The sequence below is a fragment of the Dendroctonus ponderosae genome, unplaced genomic scaffold, assembly GCF_020466585.1.
Source record: "Dendroctonus ponderosae isolate FM_Combo_2020 unplaced genomic scaffold, Dpon_F_20191213v2 Dpon_F_20191213_3, whole genome shotgun sequence".
NCBI lineage: Eukaryota > Metazoa > Arthropoda > Insecta > Coleoptera > Curculionidae > Dendroctonus > Dendroctonus ponderosae.
The window spans coordinates 14,254,244-14,256,620 of NW_026018508.1; the positions used below are offsets into that span (position 1 = coordinate 14,254,244).

A 2,377-nucleotide genomic window follows, 5' to 3' on the forward strand; every position below is an offset into this window, starting at 1 on the left:
TCTACAGAAAAAAATCGATTTCTTTGCTCCCAATATATGTACTCTGAAATTCAATAGAGAAAAGCATTTTACCCACAATCAATTGCTCCTCAGCTTGCTAGCAGCAGGAATAAGAGAACTATAACGAAATCTACGTGATTCCCTCCACCACATGAAAAAGAGGCAAGCAAAAGAAAAAAATGAAAATACATACGGGGGTGTCTTCTCGGGGGTCTGATTCATCAGAGTCGGTCCTAAGGTGGGCCTAAAAAAAATCAGCAGCAGCCAGGCTTTAACGGCAATTAATTACGACGAAAAAACAACGCAATCAATCAATTAACGAGGCAGTGTTCAGGTGTCTGTGTGGGTTATTTACAAGTGATTCAATCGAAAGCAATTGATAAGAAACCATCCAAAAAATATAAAAATTAAAGCTGTACAAATATATGGCATGCCCATCTAAGGTCAAGAGCAGACTAAAAAATCTGCTTACTCGAACTTTCCGGCCAGCGCTTTGCCATCTGTGTTTAGTAATGGTAGCCGATCGCATTAGTTGCTTCTTGGTAACTTTGTCCGACAATTGTCGGCTGAGTTTGCCTTTAAAACTGCCATCCAAACGAGAAAATGGGCCCTGTTTCTTTTGGGACTGCAATCATTATTAGTGGGTTAATATCAGGCATATGCTACCGAAGAATTCACCCAGCAATGCTTTGTAAGGGTGGTACGGAAAACTATAGCCTATAGGTTAATCAAGAATGTCCTAACAATAATGCAAAAATACTTTCGGGTATTTCAAATAAAGCTTAAATTATTGAAGTTTTCACTACTTTTACTAAAAAGGTTCGTTTGTTGAGATGTTGAGATGTTGAGACGCTAAGCTATTTTTGAGGATGGGAGAAGTCTGCTTTTGTTTGTTGCAACTTTTCTGATGGATTCTAATGGACATTTGTGGTTTTCTTCCCAGCAATCAACACATGCTTAACTGTTCGCTTTGGCGTTTGGAATGTTTTTTTCATTTAGATTTAGTATCCAACTTCCAACACCCGAAAACTTTGCATTTTTCATGCACGATTTTATTGTTCATCTGAAATATCATTCTTAGTCGATTATCAACTGAACCATTTTCATTTGAACTATGAAGATACGTTCTTTATACGCTCTTTGTTGCATTTTTATGCTTCATTCTGTGTTCAATCGATTTCTGTTTGTTGTAATACAAAAAGAATTCACTGCATTTTTTATAAAACATTTTACAGGCATTTTCGTTTCAATGAGAGCAGTTGCAAACACAATTATATGGAATTTCAAATTCGCGTTTAAATACTCCTAAGCATCTAAAGAAATTTCGTTGCGCTGCCACCATTCAGTTTTGTTTTACGGTTCTTTCAGATATCGACCAGTTCATTTTTTTCCTGTTTCCACTCCTGTTTTTAAAACATTCTAGTTTCAGTTAGTTTCTTGAGCCTTATAGATGTTTGCCTGCCTGCATCTCGTTTCTCTTGCCCAAATTTGAAAAAAAATCGGGTAAATCATCAATTAGAGCATTTCCGTTAGGACATTCTTCTTCATTTGCTTAATACTCGTCCATAAATTCCAGCACCTTTGTTAGTGAGGCGATGTAAAGAGTGTGAATGTGTAACGACATCCAAACCATACTTACATCCGGCTGTAGGAGAGCTTTGGATTCCAGCGCCAGAATGTAGAAAAGCCAGTAAAGAGCGAAAGGATTTATGTACGAAGCCCATTCGGTGTCCACAAACGTGAAGGTGCGTGGATCTTCGGACGTGGCATTGTCGCATGATGAAACTCGCAACGGTGTTAAGCCAAAGTACCTAAATAAAACATCCATAAAACGGTGAAAAAGTTGGAGTTACCAACCAAACCTTGCCCATGTGCTGTTTTGAGGCAGCAATTCCTGCGGCCACTGGAATTGGTAGGTGTATAGAGCGCACATGTGCCCAAACACAAACGGCAATATGCAGCACATCAGAATGGCGAAACCTCGCCGCAATTGCTTGTAGCAGGCCCACCAAGTGGCCACCGCGAGAAATACCAAAAAGTATAATCCGCCAACCACTGAAGGCCGTAAAACGGCCGCTAGACATAGAGTGATCAGAACTCCATAGCGACCTGAAATTGGTAAAACCAGCTGAATATTGTAGATAAGTTCTATATTGTTGAGGCGGATTCAATTTTTTGCAAACTTCTTGTTCGGTATTTCGCCTCAAAAATGTTTGTCTTTGAAAAAGACAGAATTTCCTCACGTCTTCTATTACAGATTGATAAATAGTGCTCCTATTTCACAATAAGAACGAGTTATTTATCAAAAAGTAATCAAGAACTATCACCTAGAGGGTATCCTGCGACACACTTAGGCTCAAGCTGTAAGAGAAAATTC

General features: G+C 38.9%; 1 protein-coding gene across 9 annotated transcripts in view; it reads right to left on the minus strand.

The window, feature by feature from the left end:
• The window catches only part of LOC109537339 (piezo-type mechanosensitive ion channel component), a 32,858-nt gene that overhangs the window by 23,288 nt on the left and 7,193 nt on the right, over positions 1-2,377 (minus strand). For 7 of the 9 annotated variants that reach the window (XM_048664961.1, XM_048664959.1, XM_048664967.1 and 4 more), the window contains exons 5-7: positions 1,863-2,109; positions 1,640-1,811; positions 473-625 (exon numbers count right to left, since the gene is read on the minus strand). In XM_048664961.1, coding sequence (XP_048520918.1) covers positions 473-625; positions 1,640-1,811; positions 1,863-2,109 — 572 coding nt within the window. Of the gene's footprint in view, positions 1-193; positions 245-472; positions 626-1,639; positions 1,812-1,862; positions 2,110-2,377 lie in introns of all 9 variants that reach the window. The other 2 variants (XM_048664963.1, XM_048664965.1) reach the window with 2 other exon arrangements.